This window comes from Haliotis cracherodii, unplaced genomic scaffold (genome assembly GCF_022045235.1).
Source record: "Haliotis cracherodii isolate W230 unplaced genomic scaffold, xgHalCrac1.p SCAF_8, whole genome shotgun sequence".
Lineage (NCBI taxonomy): Eukaryota > Metazoa > Mollusca > Gastropoda > Lepetellida > Haliotidae > Haliotis > Haliotis cracherodii.
The window spans coordinates 61648940-61675285 of record NW_027266341.1 but is presented as its reverse complement, the minus strand read 5'-3'; the positions used below and the strand labels follow the sequence as shown (position 1 = coordinate 61675285).

General features: G+C 44.6%; 1 protein-coding gene across 3 annotated transcripts in view; it reads left to right on the top strand.

The window, feature by feature from the left end:
* The window catches only part of LOC139449374 (tyrosine-protein kinase Btk-like), a 53343-nt gene that overhangs the window by 4860 nt on the left and 22137 nt on the right, over window positions 1–26346 (top strand). For all 3 annotated transcript variants that reach the window (XM_071230730.1, XM_071230729.1, XM_071230731.1), the window contains exons 2-7: window positions 14995–15243; window positions 15798–15896; window positions 19512–19605; window positions 21247–21384; window positions 25060–25196; window positions 26127–26191. In XM_071230730.1, the coding sequence (XP_071086831.1) occupies window positions 15091–15243; window positions 15798–15896; window positions 19512–19605; window positions 21247–21384; window positions 25060–25196; window positions 26127–26191 (686 nt within the window). In that variant the 5' untranslated portion in view covers window positions 14995–15090. The remainder of the gene's footprint in view (window positions 1–14994; window positions 15244–15797; window positions 15897–19511; window positions 19606–21246; window positions 21385–25059; window positions 25197–26126; window positions 26192–26346) is intronic.

Sequence of the window (26346 nt, the reverse complement as noted above, 5' to 3'; positions counted from 1 at the left end):
TTTTGAGGGTGTATGTCTCAAAACAAGGAAGGGGGGCACAGATGGCCCAGTCGTCTAAGGTGCTGCGATTTGCTGTGCAGAGTTACATCCCTTAGGCACGCCAGAAACCTATGATTGTGGGTTCGAATCCCGGTTCGCCTCGATTATGTTTCTAGGTTTGTCAGTACCATACACGTGCTCATTGGTTTCACCGGAGTGGTAAAGGTCTGAGACCTGCATCACTTGGGGGTTTCCTCCCACTGTAATCTGACACGCTGTGATATGACTGGAATACTGATAAAAGCGACGTTAAACCAAACTCACTAACTCAAAACAAAGAATTAGTTTTTTTTTTATCTTACATTGAACTTTTGAACTGGTCCCTTACCGTTAGGGCAACCTCAGTTGTGTTATTTCTTGTTTTGTGAAAAATCCTGGTCAGTAGATGAATAGATTTATTTTTATTTTCTTCAACATAGCTGAATGAATATGTTGTCATGTGCACCATGTTAGGTCTTATCACTCCTGCAGTATGTCCTGTTTTCGCAGATGTTTTGGTGGTTTGTTTTTGCATTTCATTACGTTCTTATCAATTGTCGGGGCGGTCGGGTAGCCAAGTGGTTTAAGCATTCGCTCGTCACGCCGAAGACCCACGTTCGATTCCCGACATTGGTACAATGTGTGAAGCCCATTTCTGGTGTCCCCCGCCATGATATTGCTGGAATATTGCTAAAAGCGGCGTAAACCATACTCACTCACTCACTCTTATCAATTGTCACCACTTTTTCTATCAGAGAATGAGCAATGATGAGCAGCCTATCTTATGATGTTGCATTCTATGATGAAAAGAGATAAAGTAGCCGAATGGATCCCATAACACAATTTTTGTTCCTGACATTTATTATGTTTACGATGCGGAAACACATGAGGGTGAGAATCACTTAAACATGTATTGTCACTCTTAAAAATAATCATGTTTAAGACTTAAATTAATGATTGAGTGAACAGTAAATCATTTCGGGGCCCCAGTAATTTGAATTGGGGTCCCAGTGACCACAGTACAAACAGCAAATAAAATATGAAGTAGGTGTCATGACTTATGCTTATTAATATTAGATGGCGATTTCCTTGTCTGAAAAACAAATTAGTGTTTCTGTGTTGTTTAACACCACTCAGCAATATTCCAGCTGTATGATGGCGGTCTATAAATAATTAAGTCTGGACCAGACAATCCAGTGATCCAGACAATCTACGGAATTGGGATACGATGACAGGCATCAACCGAGTCAGCGAGCCTGACCACCCGATCCTGTTAGTTGCCTCTTACGACAAGCATAGTCGCCTCTTACAGCAAGCATGTGTTGCTGAAGGCCTATTCTGCCCCGGAATCAAAATTAACGATGTAACAACGAAGAACATCTGATATTGACTATCCAAACATTGATTGTATACGTTCTCAGAACACAAATGTCAGTTAAATCTTACATATATACTTGGATTATATTAGTTTCAGCCATTCTAATGTCCATTCTCTTTTCGGTCCCATGGGACTGACAGATGTTATGATTGCATCAATGCTTCATATTTATGTAGCATGCAGCATTTAATGTCTGGTAAGACCCTGTATTGAGAAAGTTGATAAATTATCAAGATGACTGATTCCCTCAAAATGATCATGACGTCGAGCTATCTCTTTAATCGGATAAACATTTGAAATGAAAGAGACTTTCCACAGCCTGTGGGAAGTACTGGTATACAATATAAGCCAAATATTAAACATTCAAGAATTTTCTTTTGTTCACTGTGCGGTGTGTATCCATCCTCCCTCTGTATGGCTGGACCTACTTCCTACTGTGTGGTGTGTATCCATCCTCCCTCTGTATGGCTGGACCTACTTCCTTCTGTGTGGTGTGTATCCATCCTCCCTCTGTATGGCTAGACCTACTTCCTTCTGTGTGGTAGGTATCCTCCTCCCTCTGTATGGCTGGACCTACTTCCTTCTGTGTGGTGTGTATCCCTCCTCCCTCTGTATGGCTGGACCTACTTCCTACTGTGTGGTGTGTATCCCTCCTCCCTCTGTATGGCTAGACCTACTTCCTTCTGTGTGGTAGGTATCCTCCTCCCTCTGTATGGCTGGACCTACTTCCTTCTGTGTGGTGTGTATCCCTCCTCCCTCTGTATGGCTGGACCTACTTCCTACTGTGTGGTGTGTATCCCTCCTCCCTCTGTATGGCTGGACCTACTTGCTACTGTGTGGTGTGTATCCCTCCTCCCTCTGTATGGCTGGACCTACTTCCTTCTGTGTGGTGTGTATCCCTCCTCCCTCTGTATGGCGGACCTACTTCCTACTGTGTGGTGTGTATCCCTCCTCCCTCTGTATGGCTGGACCTACTTCCTACTGTGTGGTGTGTATCCCTCCTCCCTCTGTATGGCTAGAGCTACTTCCTACTGTGTGGTGAGTATCCATCCTTCCTCTGTATGGCTGGACCTACTTCCTACTATGTGGTGTGTATCCCTCCTCCCTCTGTATGGCTAGAGCTACTTCCTACTGTGTGGTGTGTATCCCTCCTCCCTCTGTATGGCTAGAGCTACTTCCTACTGTGTGGTGAGTATCCATCCTTCCTCTGTATGGCTGGACCTACTTCCTACTATGTGGTGTGTATCCCTCCTCCCTCTGTATGGCTAGAGCTACTTCCTACTATGTGGTGTGTATCCCTCCTCCCTCTGTATGGCTAGAGCTACTTCCTACTGTGTGGTGAGTATCCATCCTTCCTCTGTATGGCTGGACCTACTTCCTACTATGTGGTGTGTATCCCTCCTCCCTCTGTATGGCTAGAGCTACTTCCTACTGTGTGGTGTGTATCCCTCCTCCCTCTGTATGGCTAGAGCTACTTCCTACTGTGTGGTGAGTATCCATCCTTCCTCTGTATGGCTGGACCTACTTCCTACTATGTGGTGTGTATCCCTCCTCCCTCTGTATGGCTAGAGCTACTTCCTACTGTGTGGTGTGTATCCCTCCTCCCTCTGTATGGCTAGAGCTACTTCCTACTGTGTGGTGTGTATCCCTCCTCCCTCTGTATGGCTAGACCTACTTCCTTCTGTGTGGTGTGTATCCCTCCTCCCTCTGTATGGCTGGACCTACTTCCTTCTGTGTGGTGTGTATCCCTCCTCCCTCTGTATGGCTAGAGCTACTTCCTACTGTGTGGTGTGTATCCATCCTTCCTCTGTATGGCTAGAGCTACTTCCTTCTGTGTGGTGTGTATCCCTCCTCCCTCTGTATGGCTGGACCTACTTCCTACTGTGTGGTGTGTATCCCTCCTCCCTCTGTATGGCTAGAGCTACTTCCTACTGTGTGGTGAGTATCCATCCTTCCTCTGTATGGCTAGAGCTACTTCCTTCTGTGTGGTGTGTATCCCTCCTCCCTCTGTATGGCTGGACCTACTTCCTACTGTGTGGTGTGTATCCCTCCTCCCTCTGTATGGCTAGAGCTACTTCCTACTGTGTGGTGAGTATCCATCCTTCCTCTGTATGGCTGGACCTACTTCCTACTATGTGGTGTGTATCCCTCCTCCCTCTGTATGGCTAGAGCTACTTCCTACTGTATGGCTAGAGCTACTTCCTACTGTGTGGTGTGTATCCCTCCTCCCTCTGTATGGCTAGAGCTACTTCCTACTGTGTGGTGAGTATCCATCCTTCCTCTGTATGGCTGGACCTACTTCCTACTATGTGGTGTGTATCCCTCCTCCCTCTGTATGGCTAGAGCTACTTCCTACTGTGTGGTGTGTATCCCTCCTCCCTCTGTATGGCTAGAGCTACTTCCTACTGTGTGGTGTGTATCCCTCCTCCCTCTGTATGGCTAGACCTACTTCCTTCTGTGTGGTGTGTATCCCTCCTCCCTCTGTATGGCTAGAGCTACTTCCTACTGTGTGGTGTGTATCCCTCCTCCCTCTGTATGGCTAGAGCTACTTCCTTCTGTGTGGTGTGTATCCCTCCTCCCTCTGTATGGCTGGACCTACTTCCTTCTGTGTGGTGTGTATCCCTCCTCCCTCTGTATGCCTGAACCTACTTCCTTCCGTGTGGTGTGCATCCCTCCTCCCTCTGTATGGCTGGAGCTACTTCCTTCTGCGTGGTGTGTATCCCTCCTCCCTCTGTATGGCTGGACCTACTTCCTTCTGTGTGTTGTGTATCCCTAGGCATATAGTATAGGCAATCACAGTATTGTTTAAACTTTGATAAGGATTGTTGAATTGCTTGATGTGTGGAGTAATACCGACTGAGCCATGAACCTCTGAATCTACAAGCCCCAAAAAGCTGTGAAGATCCGGGGTAGAATAGGTCTTCAACAACCCATGTTTGCTGTAAGAGGTGACTATGCTTGTCATAAGAGGCGACTAACGGGATCGGGTGGTCAGGCTCGCTGACTTGGCTGATGCATGTCATTGATCCCAATTGCGTGGATCGATGCACATGATATCAATCACTGGATTGTCTTGTCCAGAATTGATTCTGGATAGCTGGAATATTGCTGAGTCCGGCGTTAAACAGCAAACCAACCATCCACCTGCTCACGAGTTTCATAAAATAGGTATTACACAGGAGCTCGTTTAGTAAAACAAAACAAGTCCAACATGGTCATCATTTTCCATAGATTTTAGTAATACCAATCTGTTTTCAGACTCATGGCTGAAGTCACAGATTGCAGTGACATATACCCTGGATACTCATTTATCAGGTATACATACCCTGAAACATTGTGTTCCTCATAAGGAAAAAGTTGACATCAATAAATGCTCCCTCTTATGTGTTTCACTTCTAAATGCCATTCAACAACTTGATACATGTATACGGATGTTTATCCATTTGTTATCAGCATACATTTCAGTAGACTATAAAATAGACAAGTGGTACAAAGAATGAGCACAGGACAATATATTGTCTTTTTTGTCTAATTTCACATTTATCATTCCATTTACATAATTCACAGTCCAGGTAGGAAACGTCAACATTGTCTTGCTTGACAACGGTATAAGGATCTATACCGACACGTCGCCTATACAGTATTAAAGAAGTTGTTATCCATACATTGTGTCAACTTTGACATTGTGGTAATCATTCACTGGTTTCTGGTTAGCAATCAGTTGACTCTTCTCCTTCACAACGGCATGGTCTAGGTCTTGCTACTTCTTCTTGGGGGATACTAAACAACCTTATGGCGGTGGAAGATTGTGGTCTCAGTATTTCTTGTTCAAGGGTTTTAAAAGGACTTTGTCCAAGCCTCTTCAGGTTTGAAAGCTGGGTGTAAATAGAGAATCTCACCCAAGCGTCTTTTGATATCAAATATATCAACACTAGTTGATAAGGGTGAAACGATACACCGATATTCCGATGCATCGCGATACTTGACCCACGATACGATATACGATAAACGTGGGCCCTTTTATCGATACGCCACGATACGGAACGCAAATCTCAAGTACAGCGTTTGCTCGCTATTGTGCCTTTCAATAAACCGCAAACTTGGTTATAGCGCGCGGTAACGCATGGCTCCCCAAAACGTACTTACATTTTTAATAAGCTCAGGTTTTACACCGACAGATGTTTTTCCCCATCTCATTAAACATTATCAGCTGATGCCCGCAAGCACATAACAATGGAAATACAAGTCAGCAAGTCCGAACTGAAGTACGCAATTCAATACCATTATTATACTATCTTGTTATTAAAACGTGTTCATTATATATCTGGACTTGTGTTTGTAGTATATTTTATTAATTTTACTCAAAATTTCATTTAATATTGTTTTCATTAAGTTAGGTGAAATCGTGTGTGAAGAGATACAGCAACCACGGTCAGAGTACCGCTTTTGACGCATTGAAACGAACTTTAGTTGCTAGAGAATGGATACATATATGAAAAAAGGCCCTACTTTGACTCGTCAAAGGTCATATTTGTGGCAATTTGGCTAATATATGTCAACATAACGTTTTCGCAATCGAAATACATGTAGCACGGGAAGTCCCTAGGGTGACTGGTCAAATTGTTCAATACATGTACGTACAAATATCCTGTAACAGCAATCACCAGTACCAAAATGCTACACTTGTGGTTCTTATAATTTTAAATATATATATAGTAAAAGCTGCAACTATGGTAACACGATATTGAATATATTATTCCTGATAAAACAAAAAATTCAGATACAATTTCTTCGACCATTGCATCAAAATTCTTTGACGTTGTATCACTGGTGGAGCACATTAATTATTTTCTGGTGTTTGAACTTTGAATTGTTTTTAAGAAAGTTAGAGAAAGTTCCACTTTGAAGCTGAACAACTTCAGTAGTCTTGTTATTATAAAATAATTTTGACTGTTCCAAAATCATGAAAGGTTCAAACTTGACATGCTTTAAGTTTTGATTTTTTATCATTGCGTATCGAGATACGTATCGTATCGTGACCAGAATATCGCGATGCGTATCGTATCGTGACCTTCCTGTATCGTTGCAGCCCTACTAGTTGATAAACGTGGAAAAACTTTCAGGCTTATGAACAAGTGTTGATATATTTGAAGTCAAAAGACACGAGGGTGAGATTTTATTTATCATCCAACATCATTCTTCCAACTTTTTTCAGTTTGTAGACAGTAATAAAGCAGTGTAGTAAAAGTACTGTTAACAGCATCAGTAGCAGAGCCATTAGTGATGTCATTTGATTGTGATGTCATGGTAACCAATGGTCTGTAAAGCAATGTGTAGCAATTTCATTGCAGGAATATCTACAATGTAGATATCGCTTGATCTCACTCAAGTGATGTCTCCTGTGGGAGCCAGTTTGGGATGATAAGAGTTATCACACAAAGACATTTTCCCACTTATATATAAGTTACAAAAAAATGATGTTTATTATGTTTTTTATTTACAATATTTGTGGGTTTTTTACATAGTCAGCTTCTTTGCAAGTTAGATCATCTAAGCAATGGAATCAAGGAACTGGAGTTCAGGATGAGGAACTACCTTTTTCCTGCAGATTAATGATAGCAAAACATCATCATTTTCATTTCCGACCTGTTAAGATGCGGGGTAGAATAGGTCTTCAGCAACCCATGCTTGCCGTAAAGGGCGACTATGTTTGTCGTAAGAGGCTACTAACGGGATCGGGTGGTCAGGCTCGCTGACTTGGTTGATGCATGCCAACGGATGCTAATTGCATGGAGGGATGCTCATGATGTTAATCACTGGACTGTCTGGTCCTGACTGGATTATTTACTGACTGCCATCATATAGCTGGAATATTGCTGAGTGTGGCGTTAAACAACAAACAAACAAACAAACATTCTTATTCCGGCGAGTGGTTCGCTTTCATTCATCACCAGTGTTAGTCAGTGATCAGTGTAGCCTGATCAAAGTAATATATTCCCTGAGTCAGGAACTATCTATTTCCCTTGTCCCCTATTTGAATTCATATCAAATGTCCTGAATTAATTTTTTGAATTGTAAGAAAAACATCCTTCTTCACTTTACCTTACATATTAATCCTGCCATTGAAGAATAAACTAAGCACTTACCGTATTCGATGTAATAAGCGTCCGGGCACTGTCAAAATTAGAAATAGGGGGCTCTTATAAGTTAAAAGTTAAAAGATTAATTTTGTGGTTTATGCTGACAGCCTGAAATGTTTATATACGACGGATATATTTTTCCAGAAGTTAATTGCCCATAATTAAGGGTGCATATAACACACAAGTGCGTATTATACACGAATAAATAAGTCTTGTGTACATTGATCACTCGGAAGGGGTGCTAAGTGGAATTGTTCGCTATCCAATTTATTAGCAAATATCGCCGTGGGCGCTTATTACGTCGAATACAGTAATCCCACTCTCCTGACACTGGTTATGTAATGATACAGTGATACAATATTGTATTGGATACAATGTCCTAGATACAATATATCAATTTGCAAACCCTATACATACGATATGTTACATTACAAGTCATACTGGGGTAGAATAGGTCTTCAACAACCTATCCTTGTTGTAACAGGCAACCATGCTTGTCGTAAGAGGTGACTATGCCTAAGTAAGGGGCAACTAACAGGATCAGGAGGCCAGGCTCGCTGACATGGTTGATGCATGTCATCTTGTCCCAATTGTGTGGATTGATGCTCATGATGTCAATCACTGGGTTGTCTGGTCCAGACTCTCAATATTTACAGACCGCCATCATACAACTGGAATATTGCTGAGTGTGATGTTTAACAACAAACAAACAAAACAAAGTTATTTTGCTGTAAAAACATGTGAATCATCACAGAAATTCTTTAACAAACAGCTTACTGAGATTCTATAGTATTTCCCCGTTTGCTATGTGTTGGATGAAACACGTCCAAGGGTTTTTATGATATTTAAAACCCACATCTGCGGTATAAAACCGAGGGGCATCAGCCCCGAGGTTTTTTCTCAAATATAAGGGGTTTTTAAATCTTAGAACCCAAGAGGAAGTGTTTTATCTAACTTATAAACCAAAAAAAACCCCTTAAAACAACATTTATCAACATTTTTATATTTCAAAGATACTTTCCATGAACCATTACAGTGAAAACAGAAGTGGTATTAATAAATATAACAGTATTATTATTATAACAGATTATATAGCAAATATGCCAGGGCTGTTATATAAAATACCAGAGACATCACAACATCCCTGGTTCTGAGATTTAACCTGACTGGAGAACAATAGCATGACCTCACTGTAGGTTTATACATATAACATTCACAGTGCCTTCTAGCCTGTATGTTTCTGCCGTACTGTACCATGTGTACATACTATATCCCATCTTCCATCTCTGAAATTTGAAAACAAATGATTCAGGGTTGTGATTCACCTGCAAAAAGAAAGAATAGTAACATTGTAAAATAAAAGTAATGTATTGGGATACGAATCATATCGCATCCATGGTATCGGGATGCGTATTATATCGCATCCCCACCATATTGTTACATCTCCTGACACAGTACCACCACACTAAAGTGTTAACACAACAATACCTCTGTCTTGTTGTTGTTGTTGTATATTCAACCTAACTTACTCAAATAATTTGGTGGGTATGAGTTTGGTAAGCTTCTTGAACATGTTGAAAGAAATTGGTCTGTATCTTAATTTTGTGTGACTAATTAACTGTATGTTTTTCGGTTTGGTGTGATGTTTTTTCAACTGACATTAATGAATGCTGTCCAGGGCCCAATTGCACAAAGCTATCTTAGCACTAAGATGATCGTAACTTCCATACTTTAACATTGGCTTACGATAGTCTTGGCACTAAGATGTTTCTGTGCAAGCGGACCTAGGCGTACTGTAAAATGATTGTCCCCCTGTGTCACACGTCATTCCTGTCGTAATACTGTTTCCTTCCTGCTGCTTCTAGTTCCTGTTATAGCCCATTCATACTGAATGATTAATAGCTGCACACACTCATTGCCATATCTATTTTGCACGCCAAAAACCTATGATTGTGTGTTCGAATCCCGGTTCGCCCCGATTATGTTTCTAGGTTTGTCAGCACCATACCCGTGCTCGTCGGTTTCACCGAAGTGGTAAACGTCTGAGACCTGCATCACTTCGGGCTTTCTTCCCACATTAAGCTGACACGCCGCGATGTAACTGGAATACTGATAAAAGCGGCGTTAAACACAACTCACTCACTCACACTATATATTTCTATGGTTCACCTTTCTTTTGGTGGTGAGTATAGTTCTCCAATTACCTGTTTCATAGTTAAGGTGAATTTGTACCTATACCCTTCTAACAATGGGTACTGGGCAAGTAGGAAGTCCACACACACACTGCCATAAAGCACCTACTGCTGTCGGTGCTATGAATGCCCGTCAGATAAGACTGATCCCATTGTTGAAACTGCGCAGCACTTAATCCCCAGCAAGGGGAATCCCCTGTGGTGGACTTTGTCGTTTGGGGAATGTGATCCCCTATCATATTCAATCATCTGTTTTACGCTATTTCTATTTTTCAAATCTAATTCTGGTCAAGCATGTGTGATTAATATACCTTAGAAGTATTAAGATCTGCAAAGTTGCTGTGTTGAATTGACTTGCTCCTTCACTAAAGTAATGTGAAAGAATCGGATGGTCCTTAACGTTTTTCGTGTAACATATATACAGTCAAACAGCATTTGGTCGCACTTTGATGTGTCCGACTTCCAGTTGTCTTGAAGTAAAAGCATTATCCCTGTGTATTCCTTCTTTATAATCATTTTGGGATACGGTATGTCGAACCTCGGATAACTCGAAGTATTTACATAGATTCCTTCAACTTCGACACAACAGTGTTTGGCTGTAATATTTTGGGGTACATATTTTGTGTTTTGATCTAGTTACTGTAGTGGTTTGTAACATAACTGAAGAGAGGTACTTAGTGTTAAAAAGCCCTTTTATTCAGACCATGTGGTCAGCATGGTGGCCATCTTGTTACAGCTCAAGGGAGAGCACTCTCGTTGGCTTAGCTGCTAGATACTGCTTGGGTATGACTACTTAATATAGATTAATGGACTTCTGTTGACATTAACACTTATCATTACAGTTACGACCTTGGACCTTTCAATGTTACTGCATTTTCAACATCTCTAGCACTTAAGCTCCAGGGGAACTGAAACTTTATGTGAAAGATCCCAGCTTTAGCATGTCTAAAACTACTAACAGTATTCTGATCTGATTTTAAACATGGCTACAGTAGTGGCCATATTTAGAACCCATTAATGGATATTAATCAGCCTTTTTTTGAAAATGTATTGAAATTTGGCATATCAGTATGTGGAGCCAGTCGTGGAGCCAGTCGTGGAGTCAGACATGTATCTTCCATTTTGTGAAATTTTAAGACGTTTGACCTAAGTTCAACCTCTGCAGCATAGAAGCTGGTGTCACCAGCGTGTAAATGCTGTCTCAGGCCCCACCACCCATCGCCTGCTACCATGTTTTATCACCTCACCTGTAACTATTGGGGAGTTATGGCAAAAAACTAATTTTCCGTGTATGTTTGCACAGAAACCAAACTGGACTTTGTGAAAGATATTGATTGAACAAAATTGGATGAGACTGTTGGTAGGATGGTCCCCGCCAGTTTCAGTTTCACCATCCTGCACCCTCTGATAGGAGAGAAAATAGCAAAACAAGTTCAACCATCTCCTTGTGGCAAGGGAGTTAACTGACTGTAAAAGTCCAGTTTCCTCCCTTGCCAAACTAGTCTGGAATGTCTGGGCTCGATTGTAGCGCCACCAGTTGCAAGATAACATGATGACGTTTATAAATGTCATTAATGCTATAGTCTGGCATGACCTGACCCCTGGTTGTTGTCATGTGACTGTCTATGTTATATCGTGCTCTGCGATGTTTCCACTGTTGCTAAAAGTGGCGTAAAAACATACTCACTCCCTCACTTTTCCCAAAATAAGTTAACATTTTTGAGATTTCAAGAAAAATGAAATAATGTTTAAGGTATATAAGGGTTCTTAAACTATAGGCTTGACTCAGAAAGTAAATTAGCTCGTACCGTATTCGACGTAATAAGTGCCCCGCTCTAATAAGCGCCCACTGTGATATTTGCTAATATATTGGCTTGTGAACAATCCCATTTAGCACCCCTTCCAATTGATCAATGTTCACAAGACTTATTTATTTGCGTATAAAACGCACTCGTGTGTTATATGCATTCTTAATTATGGGCAATTAAATTCTGGAAAAAATATATGTCGCATATAAACATTTCAGTCTGTCAGCATAAACCACGAAATTTATCTTTCAACTCTGTTTTTTCCACCAAAATAACATTCTAATAAGAGCCCCCTTTTTTCTAATTTTGAGAGTGCCCTGGGCACTTATTATGTCGAATACGGTAATTGTGTTTAGGAAATGACTTCCATTGTGTATGCATGCTGAAAAAACTTCAGTGGGTATTTAGGCAAGCTGTTTTTATACAATTGAGTGTTTGATTGAATGCATGCATTTCTGTACGCAAATGTTAATTGAAAGCACGGACTTGTATGGTTATATAGGTCCGTGTTGAAAGTAATTGAGTTTTGGCTAAACTGGAGACATACTTCTGTTTTAGATGCATGTCACTCAAACAGAACTAGGACATGCAGAATAATGTCAGAAAAAGTCAGAGAGATTTATTTGTGCTATGATCATGGATTCAGAAAACTTGATTCAATCTCTGCTCTCAAACATCATTGGATTGATGAAGCTGGGCATTGTTTCAAGGTCACAGGTAATGCGAGGGAGCCATGGTAGTGTGTCGAAGTGATTTCTGTTTCCTGGTTCACATACGATAACATCACACACGACAGTATTGATAACAGAATTTAAAAAATGCCTACCACAACAGGAAATACAATTAATAATAGTTTTGTAACTATTACAAAACTTGGTGTCTTCTCTCCTGCTCAGTCTCTGACATCAAATCTAACTTGTTATGCATGATGTAGTATAAACCCCTTTTGTCAATTTCCCAAGTGCCCAGGCACTTACAGTATTTTAAATCACATCATATTTAAGATATACTACCATAAAGTAGACGTGTGAAGATCTGGAGTAGAACAGGTCTTCAGCAACCCATGCTTGTTGTAAGAGGCAACTAACAAGATCGAGTGGTCAGGTTCACTGACTTGGTTGATGTATGTCATCTATCCCAATTGTGTGGATTGATGCTGACGATGTTAGTCACTGGATTGTCTGGTCCAGACTCGACTGCCGTCATATAGCTGGAATATTGCTGAGTGCGGCGTTAAACAACAAACAAACAAACAATTTTTTAGTAATTAGGCTTTTGAAGATACTGATTTGTTTATGAACATTGTCAGACGCTATAATGACGATGCATCTGTTCCAAGATTACATGTAGGCAGCAAATATACAGCTAAAAATCTTGTAACCTGTTACCTTTTTATCCCCCGCTGGGCAAGAATGGCCGAAGGGGGATTATGTCGTGGCGCAGTCCGTCCATCTGTCCGTCCGTCCATCTGTCCGTCCCACAGAGGGTACTAAGCTTTTGAAATCTACTCCTCCTACAGTTTCCAGAGAGTATCCCTGAAACTCTACACACAAGATGTTGACATGTTGATGATACGCATATCGCAGTCACGTTTTATTTCGACTAATTTTGACAGAGTTACTTCCCCTGTTTTACAGGCTTCATTTGCCTAATTGTGAGAGAGGTACTAAGCTTGTGAAATCAACTCCTCCTCCAGCTTTTAGAGAATATCCCTGACACTCTACACACATGATTTCGACATGTTGATGATACGCATATCGCAGTCCTGTTTCATTTCGACGAATTTTGACAGACTTACTGCCCCTGTTTTACGGAGCTTCATGAAATCTACTCCTCCTACAGTTTCCAGAGAATATCCCAGAAACTCTACACACAAGATGTTGACATGCTGATGATACGCATATCGCAGTCCCGTTTTTTTTCGACTAATTTTGACAGAGTTACTGCCCCTGTTTTACGGAGCTTCATTTGCCTAATTGTGAGAGAGGGTACTAAGCTTGTGAAATTTACTCCTCCTACAGTTAAAATGTGCACATATTTAATATATCCATATCACAGTGACGTTTCATTTCTTTTCATGTTGAGAGAGTTACTGCCCTTGGTTTATGAAGCTCGATTTGCACAACTGTGAGAGAGGGTACTGTTTTTGTGATGTCAACTCCTATATTTTTCAGGGAATATCCCTGATGCTCGAAACACATGCCGCTCTACATGTGTTATTGATACACATATAGCAGTCGTTATAAATTTGATTGTGGAAAAATGAAAATATAAACTCGTTAAAATAATTCATGCGGGGGATGTTGTGCTCTCAGAGCACTCTTGTTTCAAATTGAAACCTCATGCACGCGCTGAAGGGCTCCCACTCTGTAACCTTCTACTGCCTACAAGTCATGACTTAGCATACCAATCTTAAATTTCTTGAAAAATGTCTGAATGTGTTGTGTTGATAAGGATTTTCTTTATGTTTGATTCAATGCATAAGAGTATACAATAACGAGACTGTAAAACAACGTTCACCGTGTTCATTCACTTGATATCTTTGTCATATCTCTGTTATCAGTTTTTGTTTAAGCAGAAAACATTGTTGTTTATTTATGTGTTCTTTAGAATTGTAACTGACTTTACCACATTTACAAAACTCCCTCATATATTATAAACAAAGTTGGACACTGTACACTTTGGAGTCCTGATCCATTTCCTAAAACCTGTAACATGTGTAACTCTACCTTCCAAATTTAAAAACAGTAACATAGTTTGCTTGTCCTCAAACAATCCTACACATTCTCACACTTAAGTTCCAATTTCCAAGAAATCAGTAACAGGAAATTCCATACATGGTATAGTCAAATGAGGTAGGTCAGGTCAACTGGCAAAGCTGTAGAGCCTCCACAAGATGTCATGATATTTTGAACATTAGTTAGCATTTATCTATTGATCAAGCATGATCTGTTGACATGTACTGGACACTTCAATGACTAAATGAGCAATGTTTCACTTATAAATGTTAAATTATTGGAAAAGGTTGCCAAAAAACAAAGACACCATGAGACAGATGGTGACTGACATCGTACGGCTTGATCAACTTGTGTAAACAAACCAAGGCCTCATATTGTTCTAGAGAGTGCTTTGTTATGTCATTGTCTGCTGTATATCAAGACAAAATATGCCACTTTATTAATGCAAGCACGGGTCATATATACACGTAATTAGAGTTGCAGTAATTAGAGTCAGGAACACTTGCACTGGCTATTATATGCCTTCAGAGAGAGAGATTAGTTGACTGGTTGGTTTGTCGACCTTAGACGACTGGGCCACCTGTGTCCCCCTAGATTTATGGACATAAGTTTGCTTCCCATAACACTCACAGTTCAATTCATTTGTGTCTGTTCTAAAGTTCTGTGCAGAAAACCCTGGATGCCTTATCACACTAACGGTAGCTTTTCTTCTGTTTGCAGCAGTGTGACTCACAAAACGTTGCAGATGTAGTCCTTCATATCAACTCCAGTTTGGTGACATTTCTTTGACTTCTGAAGTACAACGATTTCCTCAAAATGGCACACCGGGAATCATCATGTAACATACTCAAGATTGACTATCTTATGAAGAGGTCCCAGAACAAAAACACATTCACATCCGAGAACTACAAGGGCAGACATTTTGTTCTTGATGAATATTACCTGCGATACTTCGACGGCAAGCTCGAGGTAAGTAGTTATTTTTACAGTGCACTCAGCAGAAATCCAAAATACCAGAAATATCAAAGGTGTTGGTGTAGGAGTGAGTGAGTATGGTTTTACGCCGCTTTTTGTTTTTTCCCCCCAACACAAAGACATTACTGTGAGCTCGTAACTCGTAGCTGTGATAGTGGTGTTGAGGTAGCCTAGTGGTTAAAGCGTTCGCTCGTCATGCCGAAGACCTGGATTCAATTTTCCGCATGGGTGCAATGTGTGAAGTTCATTTCACCTTACATTTAATCATGTATATTAGGATTGACTGAATTTTTTTTTCAGTTCACTGAGGTACGAAAAGCCGACGTGCAAACTGTATGATTCTGTGTAGCCATGTATTTCTGACTGAAATGTTTGCACTGCATACATCATTAAAGTAAGATACAGGTACATTTATTCAGCATCCATGTTGCTGTACAAAGAAGAGACTGAGCACTAAAGGTGCTGTACAGAGATTTTGTTTTTGGTTGTTTTTTATATAAATGAATGTTTTCCTGTTAGGTGAGTAAGCACATTTTTCAATATTTCAGAAAAGAGGAAAGGAAAAGGGATGTATTGCTCTTCCCAACGTACGGGCAGTCGAGAACGTGGAGAACCGGATGCTGGACAACAGGGACAATGTCTTCCAGGTGAGGGGGGTCGGGTGTTAGGTGTGGTGTGGTTGTCCAGGTGAGAGAGGGAGTCCAGGTGAGAGAGGGAGTCCAGGTGAGAGAGGGAGTCCAGGTGAGAGAGGGAGTCCAGGTGAGAGAGGGAGTCCAGGTGAGAGAGGGGGTCCTGTGAGAGAGGGGGTCTTGTGAGAGGGAGGGATCAGGTGCGAGTGAAAGGGAGGAATCAGGTGCGAGTGAGAGGGAGGGATCAGGTGCGAGTGAGAGGGAGGAATCAGGTGCGAGTGAGAGGGAGGGATCAGGTGCGAGTGAAAAAGAGGGATCAGGTGCGAGTGAGAGGGAGGGATCAGGTGCGAGTGAGGGGGAAGGATCAGGTGCGAGTGAGAGGGAGGAATCAGGTGCGAGTGAAAGGGAGGAATCAGGTGCGAGTGAGAGGGAGGAATCAGGTGCGAGTGAGAGGGAGGGATCAGGTGCGAGTGAGAGGGAGGGATCAGGTGCGAGTGAGGGGGAAGGATCAGGTGCGAGTGAAAGGGAGGAATCAGGTGCGAGTGAGAGGGAGGGATCAGGTGCGAGTGAGAGGGAGGGATCAGGTGCGAGTGAGGGGGAAGGATCAGGTGCGAGTGAAAGGGAGGAATCAGGTGCGAGTGAGAGGGAGGGATCAGGTGCGAGTGAGAGGGAGGGATCAGGTGCGAGTGAGGGGGAGGAATCAGGTGCGAGTGAAAGGGAGGAATCAGGTGCGAGTGAAAGGGAGGAATCAGGTGCGAGTGAGAGGGAGGGATCAGGTGCGAGTGAGGGGGAGGGATCAGGTGCGAGTGAGAGGGAGGGATCAGGTGCTAGTGAAAGGGAGGGATCAGGTGTGAGTGAGGGGGAGGGATCAGGTGCGAGTGAGAGGGAGGGATCAGGTGCGAGTGAGAGGGAGGGATCAGGTGCTAGTGAAAGGGAGGGATCAGGTGCGAGTGAGAGGGAGGGATCAGGTGCGAGTGAGAGGGAGGGATCAGGTGCTAGTGAAAGGGAGGGATCAGGTGTGAGTGAAAAAGAGGGATCAGGTTCGAGTGAGAGGGAGGGATCAGGTGCTAGTGAAAGGGAGGGATCAGGTGTGAGTGAAAAAGAGGGATCAGGTTCGAGTGAGAGGGAGGGATCAGGTGCGAGTGAGAGGGAGGGATCAGGTGCGAGTGAGAGGGAGGGATCAGGTGCGAGTGAGAGGGAGGGATCAGGTGTGAGTGAGGGGGAGGGATCAGGTGCGAGTGAGAGGGAGGGATCAGGTGCGAGTGAGAGGGAGGGATCAGGTGCTAGTGAAAGGGAGGGATCAGGTGCGAGTGAGAGGGAGGGATCAGGTGCGAGTGAGAGGGAGGGATCAGGTGCTAGTGAAAGGGAGGGATCAGGTGTGAGTGAAAAAGAGGGATCAGGTTCGAGTGAGAGGGAGGGATCAGGTGCGAGTGAGAGGGAGGGATCAGGTGCGAGTGAGAGGGAGGGATCAGGTGCGAGTGAGAGGGAGGGATCAGGTGCTAGTGAAAGGGAGGGATCAGGTGCGAGTGAGAGGGAGGGATCAGGTGCGAGTGAGAGGGAGGGATCAGGTGCTAGTGAGAGGGAGGGATCAGGTGCGAGTGAGAGGGAGGGATCAGGTGCGAGTGAAAGGGAGGGATCAGGTGCGAGTGAAAGGGAGGGATCAGGTGCTAGTGAAAGGGAGGGATCAGGTGCGAGTGAGAGGGAGGGATCAGGTGCGAGTGAGAGGGAGGGATCAGGTGCGAGTGAAAGGGAGGGATCAGGTGCGAGTGAAAGGGAGGGATCAGGTGCGAGTGAGGGGGAGGGATCAGGTGCGAGTGAGAGGGAGGGATCAGGTGCTAGTGAAAGGGAGGGATCAGGTGCGAGTGAGAGGGAGGGATCAGGTGCGAGTGAGAGGGAGGGATCAGGTGCGAGTGAGAGGGAGGGATCAGGTGCGAGTGAGAGAGAGGGATCAGGTGCGAGTGAGAGGGAGGGATCAGGTGCTAGTGAAAGGGAGGGATCAGGTGCTAGTGAAAGGGAGGGATCAGGTGCGAGTGAAAGGGAGGGATCAGGTGCGAGTGAGGGGGAGGGATCAGGTGCGAGTGAGAGGGAGGGATCAGGTGCTAGTGAAAGGGAGGGATCAGGTGCGAGTGAGAGGGAGGGATCAGGTGCGAGTGAGAGGGAGGGATCAGGTGCTAGTGAAAGGGAGGGATCAGGTGTGAGTGAAAAAGAGGGATCAGGTTCGAGTGAGAGGGAGGGATCAGGTGCGAGTGAGAGGGAGGGATCAGGTGCGAGTGAGAGGGAGGGATCAGGTGCGAGTGAGAGGGAGGCATCAGGTGTGAGTGAGAGGGAGGGATCAGGTGCGAGTGAGAGAGAGGAATCAGGTGCGAGTGAGAGGGAGGAATCAGGTGCGAGTGAGAGGGAGGGATCAGGTGTGAGTGAGAGGGAGGGATCAGGTGCGAGTGAGAGGGAGGGATCAGGTGCGAGTGAGAGGGAGGCATCAGGTGTGAGTGAGAGGGAGGGATCAGGTGCGAGTGAGAGAGAGGAATCAGGTGCGAGTGAGAGAGAGGAATCAGGTGCTAGTGAAAGGGAGGCATCAGGTGCGAGTGAAAGGGAGGGATCAGGTGCGAGTGAGAGGGAGGAATCAGGTGCGAGTGAGAGGGAGGGATCAGGTGCGAGTGAGAGGGAGGGATCAGGTGCGAGTGAGAGGGAGGGATCAGGTGCGAGTGAGAGGGAGGGATCAGGTGCGAGTGAGAGGGAGGCATCAGGTGTGAGTGAGAGGGAGGAATCAGGTGCGAGTGAAAGGGAGGGATCAGGTGTGAGTGAGAGGGAGGGATCAGGTGCGAGTGAGAGGGAGGGATCAGGTGCGAGTGAAAAAGAGGGATCAGGTTCGAGTGAGAGGGAGGGATCAGGTGCGAGTGAGAGGGAGGGATCAGGTGCGAGTGAGAGGGAGGGATCAGGTGCTAGTGAAAGGGAGGGATCAGGTGTGAGTGAAAAAGAGGGATCAGGTTCGAGTGAGAGGGAGGGATCAGGTGCGAGTGAGAGGGAGGGATCAGGTGCGAGTGAGAGGGAGGGATCAGGTGCGAGTGAAAGGGAGGGATCAGGTGCGAGTGAGAGGGAGGGATCAGGTGCTAGTGAGAGGGAGGGATCAGGTGCGAGTGAGGGGGAGGGATCAGGTGCGAGTGAGAGGGAGGGATCAGGTGCGAGTGAGAGGGAGGGATCAGGTGCGAGTGAGAGGGAGGGATCAGGTGCTAGTGAAAGGGAGGGATCAGGTGTGAGTGAAAAAGAGGGATCAGGTTCGAGTGAGAGGGAGGGATCAGGTGCGAGTGAAAGGGAGGGATCAGGTGCGAGTGAGAAAGAGGGATCAGGTGCGAGTGAGAGGGAGGGATCAGGTGCGAGTGAGAGGGAGGGATCAGGTGAGAGTGAGAGGGAGGGATCAGGTGCGAGTGAGGGGGAGGGATCAGGTGCGAGTGAGAGGGAGGGATCAGGTGCGAGTGAGAGGGAGGGATCAGGTGCGAGTGAGAGGGAGGGATCAGGTGCGAGTGAGAGGGAGGGATCAGGTGCGAGTGAGAGGGAGGGATCAGGTGCTAGTGAGGGGTTCAGGAAAGGATTAGACCAGATATGACCATGCATGACTGGATGTTGTATTGTCTCCAGGTGATGTACCATGAAAACAGCGACTTCTTCACGCTATACATTGTTGCTCTGAATGCTGACCAGAGGGACACCTGGGTGACAGCCATTAGACAGCGTGAGTCCAACTATTACTTCCTGTTGAATTTGTTGTTAAGCATCAAGTGAAGAAACAGGATGAGACAAGCAGACCAGATTACTACACCCCGGGTGGGTCGGGGGTGTATACTTACATCAAGGAATTCTGTCCGTTCTTACATCCCAGGACATTTCTTGTGTGACCTATAACCTTAAAACTACTGAATAGATTCTTTACAAACGTGGTGAACATTTCCTTTACCAATAGGAGAGGTGCTGTCCGATGTTTGATTTCAATATTTGGAATTTCGGAAAATATAAATACAGCTATCTTCAATTTTTGACTTAAAATTTATATACTTCAACATTTGTGCGACCTATTACTTGAAAACTCCTACATGGATTCTTTTCAAATTTAAGGAACACTTTCTATACTTATAAGAGGGGTGCAGTTCAAAGTTTGATTTTGATACAGTAAACTACAGTTATAACCAACTCAAAGGGACCACTAATTTTAGTTCGTTATTACAGTAGTTCGTTATAACCGTAGTTCGTTATAAGCATATATACAGCAAATGGACAGGACCAAAAAGGAGTTAATTATATCCATCAGTTTGTTATAAACATGTTTGTTATAAACGTAGTTTACTTTATGCGGTTTTCTGAAAAGAATTATTTTCATGTTTTGAACTAAGAAATATGTTCATGCCCCCGACTTACGATGATGCCCCTGTACATCTTTGAATAGTGCCATTGCTATTTTATATTATTGTGCTTTTTAAGAGAAACTGGTAGCAATATATCCTAGATGTTAAAATTGTTCTTCATATAGTGGGGGGGCACGGGTGGCCCAGTCATCTAAGGCGCCGCGATTTGCTGTGCAGAGTTGCGTCCCTTAGGCATGCCAGAAACCTATGTCAGCACCATACCTGTGCTCGTGGGTTTCGCCGAAGTGGTAAACGTCTGAGACCGGCATCACTTCGGGCTTTCCTCCCACATTAAGCTGACACGCCGTGATATGACTGGAATACTGTTAAAAGCGGCATTAAACCCAACTCACTCACTCACTCACTCACTCTTCATCTAGTGATGGAGTCTAGATCGGAGGTGTTAGTAAGGGTTTAATACGATACATATCACAATATTATTTTTTAATGCTCAGTGTTTCAATTTGCTTATGAATTCAATATTTAGCATAAAACAATATGTCGTGATACATATCGTAATACAGCCTTGTGCATTGTCAAATATTTTGATACACTTTAAACCTCCAGTACCCCTCCCTAGGTGTTAGTGAGCCCTCCTCACTTTTTGACTTGTTGACTCCACGTTGAGTTTCTGACATTTATTGTGATAGCACAGGACAACAGAATACAATTACACGCATCAACCAAGTCAGTGAGCCTGACCACCTGATCCTGTTAGTCGCCTCTTACGACAAGCATAGTCGCCTTTTACGGCAAGCATGGGTTGCTGAAGACCTATTCTACCCCGGATCTTCACAGGTCATCAGAGTATATATTCATGCCTGTCGGGCTTCGTCGACTTTGTGACAAAACTGTCATTTTATAATGAAAGAATTTCGTACAGGTACATATCTGACACATCACTACACTAAACTCACATGTTTTATGGGTAACTTGCATTATATTCATTTTCACTGATATTCATATTTTTACAGAAGCTCAGAAACAAGGGGCCAACTTTGTACCTAAATATCACAAGGGAGTGTGGACAAAGACGCTCCGCAAATACAACTGCTGCGATCAGCTATACCGCAATGCACCAGGCTGTGAGGTGGCAACACACGAACAACAAGGTGAGTCAGTGGTCACACGGACAACAATGCGAGTCAGTGGTCACACGGACAAGGTGAGTCAGTGGTCACACGGACAAGGTGAGTCAGTGGTCACACGGACAACAATGCGAGTCAGTGGTCACACGGACAAGGTGAGTCAGTGGTCACACGGACAAGGTGAGTCAGTGGTCACACGGACAACAAGGTGAGTCAGTGGTCACACGAACAACAATGTGAGTCAGTGGTCACACGGACAGCAAGGTGAGTCAATGGTCACACGGACAACAAGGTGAGTCAGTGGTCACGGACAAGGTGAGTCAGTGGTCACACGGACAAGGTGAGTCAGTGGTCACACGGACAACAAGGTCAGTCAGTGGTCACACGGACAACAAGGTGAGTCAGTGGTCACACAAACAACAATGTGAGTCAGTGGTCACACAGACAACAAGGTGAGTCAGTGGTCACACGGACAACAAGGTGAGTCAGTGGTCACACGGACAAGGTGAGTCAGTGGTCACACGGACAACAAGGTGAGTCAGTGGTCACACAGACAACAAGGTGAGTCAGTGGTCACACAGACAAGGTGAGTCAGTGGTCATATAGACAACAAGGTGAGTCAGTGGTCACACAAACAACAAGGTGAGTCAGTGGTCACACAAACAACAAGGTGAGTCTGGTGTCAACACAAACAACAAGGTGAGTCTGGTGGCAACACAAACAACAAGGTGAGTCAGTGGTCATATAGACAACAAGGTGAGTCAGTGGTCACACAAACAACAAGGTGAGTCAGTGGTCACACAAACAACAAGGTGAGTCTGGTGGCAACACAAACAACAAGGTGAGTCGTGTGGCAACACAAACAATAAGGTGAGTCGTGTGGCAACACAAACAACAAGGTGAGTCGTGTGGCAACACAAACAACAAGGTGAGTCAGGTGTCAACACACAAACAACAAGGTGAGTCAGGTGTCAACACACAAACAACAAGGTGAGTCAAGTGGCAACACACAAACAATAGATTTAGCATTCAGTGTGGGTGTGGAGCTCTTAATATATTGAGTTTTTAGGATAGTGTAGAGTTCAGGATAGTTGTGATCGACATTGAACCCGACTTTGGGCTATATTGTCTCACTGGTCATGAGGGAAAGATGTCAATGTAGTGTCTCCGGGATTGTAACCTGGAGTTGTAAGTCGGGTAGTGTCTAGTTAGCCATTTCCACTCTATGTGTGCACCACAGGCCCTGCATGGAGTGTCACTGAGTCAGGTAGTGTCTAGTTAGCCATTTCCACTCTATGTGTGCACCACACGTCCTGCATGTAGTGTCACTGAGTCGGGTAGTGTCTAGTTAGCCATTTCCACTCTATGTGTGCACCACACGTCCTGCATGGAGTGTCACTGAGTTGGGTAGTGTCTAGTTAGCCATTTCCACTCTATGTGTGCACCTCACGTCCTGCATGGAGTGTCACTGAGTCAGGTAGTGTCTAGTTAGCCATTTCCACTCTCTGTGTGCACCACACGCCCTGCATGGAGTGTCACTGAGTCGGGTAGTGTCTAGTTAGCCATTTCCACTCTATGTGTGCACCACACGCCCTGCATGGAGTGTCACTGAGTCGGGTAGTGTCTAGTTAGCCATTTCCACTCTCTGTGTGCACCCCATTGTCCTGCATGTTGTGTCACTGAGTCGGGTAGTGTCTAGTTAGCCATTTCCACTCTCTATGTGCACCCCACTGTCCTGCATGGAGTGTCACTGAGTCAGGTAGTGTCTAGTTAGCCATTTCCACTCTCTGTGTGCACCACACGTCCTGCATGGAGCGTCACTGAGTCGGGTAGTGTCTAGTTAGCCATTTCCACTCTCTGTGTGCACCACACGTCCTGCATGGAGTGTCACTGAGTCAGGTAGTGTCTAGTTAGCCATTTCCACTCTCTGTGTGCACCACACGTCCTGCATGGAGTGTCACTGAGTCGGGTAGTGTCTAGTTAGCCATTTCCACTCTCTGTGTGCACCACACGTCCTGCATGGAGTGTCACTGAGTCGGGTAGTGTCTAGTTAGCCATTTCCACTCTCTGTGTGCACCCCACTGTCCTGCATGGAGTGTCACTGAGTCGGGTAGTGTCTAGTTAGCCATTTCCACTCTATGTGTGCACCACACGTCCTGCATGTAGTGTCACTGAGTCAGGTAGTGTCTAGTTAGCCATTTCCACTCTATGTGTGCACCACACGCCCTGCGTGGAGTGTCACTGAGTCGGGTAGTGTCTAGTTAGCCATTTCCACTCTCTGTGTGCACACCACTGTCCTGCATGGAGTGTCACTGAGTCGGGTAGTGTCTAGTTAGCCATTTCCACTCTATGTGTGCACCACACGTCCTGCATGTAGTGTCACTGAGTCGGGTAGTGTCTAGTTAGCCATTTCCACTCTCTTTGTGCACCCCACTGTCCTGCATGGAGTGTCACTGAGTCGGGTAGTGTCTAGTTAGCCATTTCCACTCTATGTGTGCACCACACGCCCTGCATGGAGTGTCACTGAGTCGGGTAGTGTCTAGTTAGCCATTTCCACTCTCTGTGTGCACCACACGTCCTGCATGGAGTGTCACTGAGTCGGGTAGTGTCTAGTTAGCCATTTCCACTCTCTGTGTGCACCACACGTCCTGCATGTAGTGTCACTGAGTCAGGTAGTGTCTAGTTAGCCATTTCCACTCTCTGTGTGCACCACACGTCCTGCATGGAGTGTCACTGAGTCAGGTAGTGTCTAGTTAGCCATTTCCACTCTCTGTGTGCACCACACGTCCTGCATGGAGTGTCACTGAGTCAGGTAGTGTCTAGTTAGCCATTTCCACTCTCTGTGTGCACCCCACTGTCCTGCATGTAGTGTCACTGAGTTGGGTAGTGTCTAGTTAGCCATTTCCACTCTATGTGTGCACCACACGCCCTGCATGTAGTGTCACTGAGTCGGGTAGTGTCTAGTTAGCCATTTCCACTCTCTGTGTGCACCCCACTGTCCTGCATGTAGTGTCACTGAGTCGGGTAGTGTCTAGTTAGCCATTTCCACTCTCTGTGTGCACCACACGTCCTGCATGGAGTGTCACTGAGTCAGGTAGTGTCTAGTTAGCCATTTCCACTCTCTGTGTGCACCACACGTCCTGCATGGAGTGTCACTGAGTCAGGTAGTGTCTAGTTAGCCATTTCCACTCTCTGTGTGCACCACACGTCCTGCATGGAGTGTCACTGAGTCGGGTAGTGTCTAGTTAGCCATTTCCACTCTCTGTGTGCACCCCACTGTCCTGCATGGAGTGTCACTGAGTCAGGTAGTGTCTAGTTAGCCATTTCCACTCTCTGTGTGCACCCCACTGTCCTGCATGTAGTGTCACTGAGTCAGGTAGTGTCTAGTTAGCCATTTCCACTCTCTGTGTGCACCACACGTCCTGCATGTAGTGTCACTGAGTCAGGTAGTGTCTAGTTAGCCATTTCCACTCTCTGTGTGCACACCACTGTCCTGCATGGAGTGTCACTGAGTCGGGTAGTGTCTAGTTAGCCATTTCCACTCTCTGTGTGCACCCCACTGTCCTGCATGGAGTGTCACTGAGTCAGGTTTGGGGCTACTTTCAGCAATAGTGCAGTCAGACTTTTTAAGCTCTTGTAATAAACCAGTATCTAGTCGGAAGTCATTTAATGATCTATTTATGCTAACATCTTCTGCAGAAAATGTGATGCCAGTTCAACAACAAAGACAACAACAACAAGTTTCTGTGAATGGTGCCTCGAAGAAAGAAGCCAAGGTGTATGTTGCAATATATGACTACCAGCCTGCAGAGGAGGGTGACTTAGAACTAGCTTGTGTAAGTAGTACTTTGTCCTCCATTGTGTGTAATAAGGTGCTGCAACTGATAATTTGTAAGGTGTTTTACTGTATAAAGCCATGCTGGTCTGAGTGGGATGCATCTCCTCAAGGCAAGAGAACCAGGCTGGAATTGTGGAGTTATATTTTGGCTGGAGTAACGAGTTAAATCAAAATCATATTATGAAATTGACATATGGTTCATAATGAACATGGCGACTGATGATCGTCACTCCCGTCCTTTAAAATATACTCACAACAGCAGGAGTGCCAAGATGATCGTCACTCCCGTCCTTTAACATATGCTTACAACAGCAGGAGTGCCAAGATGATCGTCACTCCCGTCCTTTAACATGTACTCACAACAGCAGGAGTGCCAAGATGATCGTCACTCTCGTCCTTTAATATATGCTTACAACAGCAGGAGTGCCAAGATGATCGTCACTCCCATCCTTTAACATATACTTACAACAGCAGGAGTGCCAAGATGATCGTCACTCCCATCCTTTAACATTTACTTACACATGCTTACAACAGCAGGGACCCGTGAAGATTCCAGAGTAGAATAGGTCTTCAGCATAGTTGACTATGTTTGTCGTAAAAGGCGACTAACGTTATCGAGTGGTCAGGCTCGCTGAATGGTTGATACATGTCATCGATCCCAATGGTGTGGATCGATGCTCCTGATGTCAATCACTGGATTGTCTGGTCCAGACTCGATTATTTTACAGACCACCGTCATATAGCTGGAATATTGCTGAGTGCGGCGTTAAACAACAAACAAACACACAAACAACAACAGCAGGAGTGCTGAGACCACATTGTGGGAACACTTGTGAGGTGTGGAACACTTGTAAGATTAAACTATGGTAGCTTTTGGTTTGCAGACAAAAATGAAAAGACTAACAGACTAATTCCCATCTATTTTCAGGGAGAGGAGTATGAAATACTAGATGATAGTCGAGAACATTGGTGGCAAGCTAAAGACAAGAAGGGGTAAGAAATAACCTATAGTTTCTTATATGTACATAAGTTCATGAATCAAGATTTGATCTTTGAACAGTTAGTCCTTTGGGAGATGTCAGGGTTCAGTTCCATCAGTACGAGGGCTAAGTCCCTGCAAGTCCTCGTCATTTGAACAGTGTTCCGGG